The 952-nt window shown below is 38.3% G+C and overlaps 1 protein-coding gene across 1 annotated transcript in view; it reads right to left on the bottom strand.

Moving 5' to 3' along the window:
• Positions 1-530: 530 nt before the first annotated feature.
• LOC101860819 overlaps positions 531-952 on the bottom strand; it is a gene marked incomplete in the record, with an annotated part of 23805 nt that continues 23383 nt past the window's right edge. The window contains 1 exon segment of the mRNA XM_013083234.2: positions 531-851. Within this exon segment, the coding sequence (XP_012938688.1) occupies positions 847-851 (5 nt within the window).

Below are 952 nucleotides of genomic sequence, written 5' to 3' on the forward strand. Positions count from 1 at the left end.
ATGTAGTGTACGCAGGTAGGTCTAGTTTAGCCAGCTTGTACTCTGATAGTCGGTGGCCTAGTGGTCAGGCTACCGGACTCGTAATCATGAGGTTGCGGGTACGGGGGTTCGAGCGGTGGGCCCGACGTTGTGTCCTTGGGAAAGACACTTTACATGAATTTTCTGGCTAGCAAACCACCCCGCCCCTCCCCGACCGGATTCCCTCAATGGGCGTCCCGTATAACGCACGATACAAAACATAAATTTAACATACAAAACAAAACATGAATTTAACACATGGGACAAAACATGAATTTAACATACATAAATATAGTACAAAACATACGTTTAAAATATGGGACGAAACATACATTCAACATACATAAATGGTACAAAACATACATTTAACACTTGAGACAAGACATAACTTCAACATACATAAATATGGTACAAAACATACATTTAACATATTGGACGAAACATAGATTCAACTTACATAAATATGGTACAAAACATAAATTTAACACATATGAGACGGTAGCAACAATTGCTCACAAGAGATTTTCTTCAAATCTAACGTTTATTCAGCACTGCTTACTTCACATCAGCGAAATAGAAACAAAATACAACACCGTTTCTCACAACCTTATAATTAAACCTTCAATCATACTACAACCAGATATCCAATTTTAGGAACCGTAACCAAATTATTTCCGGTTGATGGAACCAAAACTGGATTCTTGGGGGGATTTCATCTTAGAATCACTTGCTGATTTGGTCGTTGTTGGTTATAACAGGGAGTAAAGTTTTCTCTCTTTCTCCTCTATCGGACTTGGGCCTCTGTAGACTGTTCACGAAACTATCTCGTTAACCTGGGGAGAGACGGTAGGACAACACATTATTATAGATTTTAAGAAAAGCTTCTTCTTCTTCTTCTTCTTCTTCTTCTTCTTCTTCTTCTTCTTCTTCTTCT

Source organism: Aplysia californica, unplaced genomic scaffold (genome assembly GCF_000002075.1).
Source record: "Aplysia californica isolate F4 #8 unplaced genomic scaffold, AplCal3.0 scaffold00220, whole genome shotgun sequence".
Taxonomy (NCBI): domain Eukaryota; kingdom Metazoa; phylum Mollusca; class Gastropoda; order Aplysiida; family Aplysiidae; genus Aplysia; species Aplysia californica.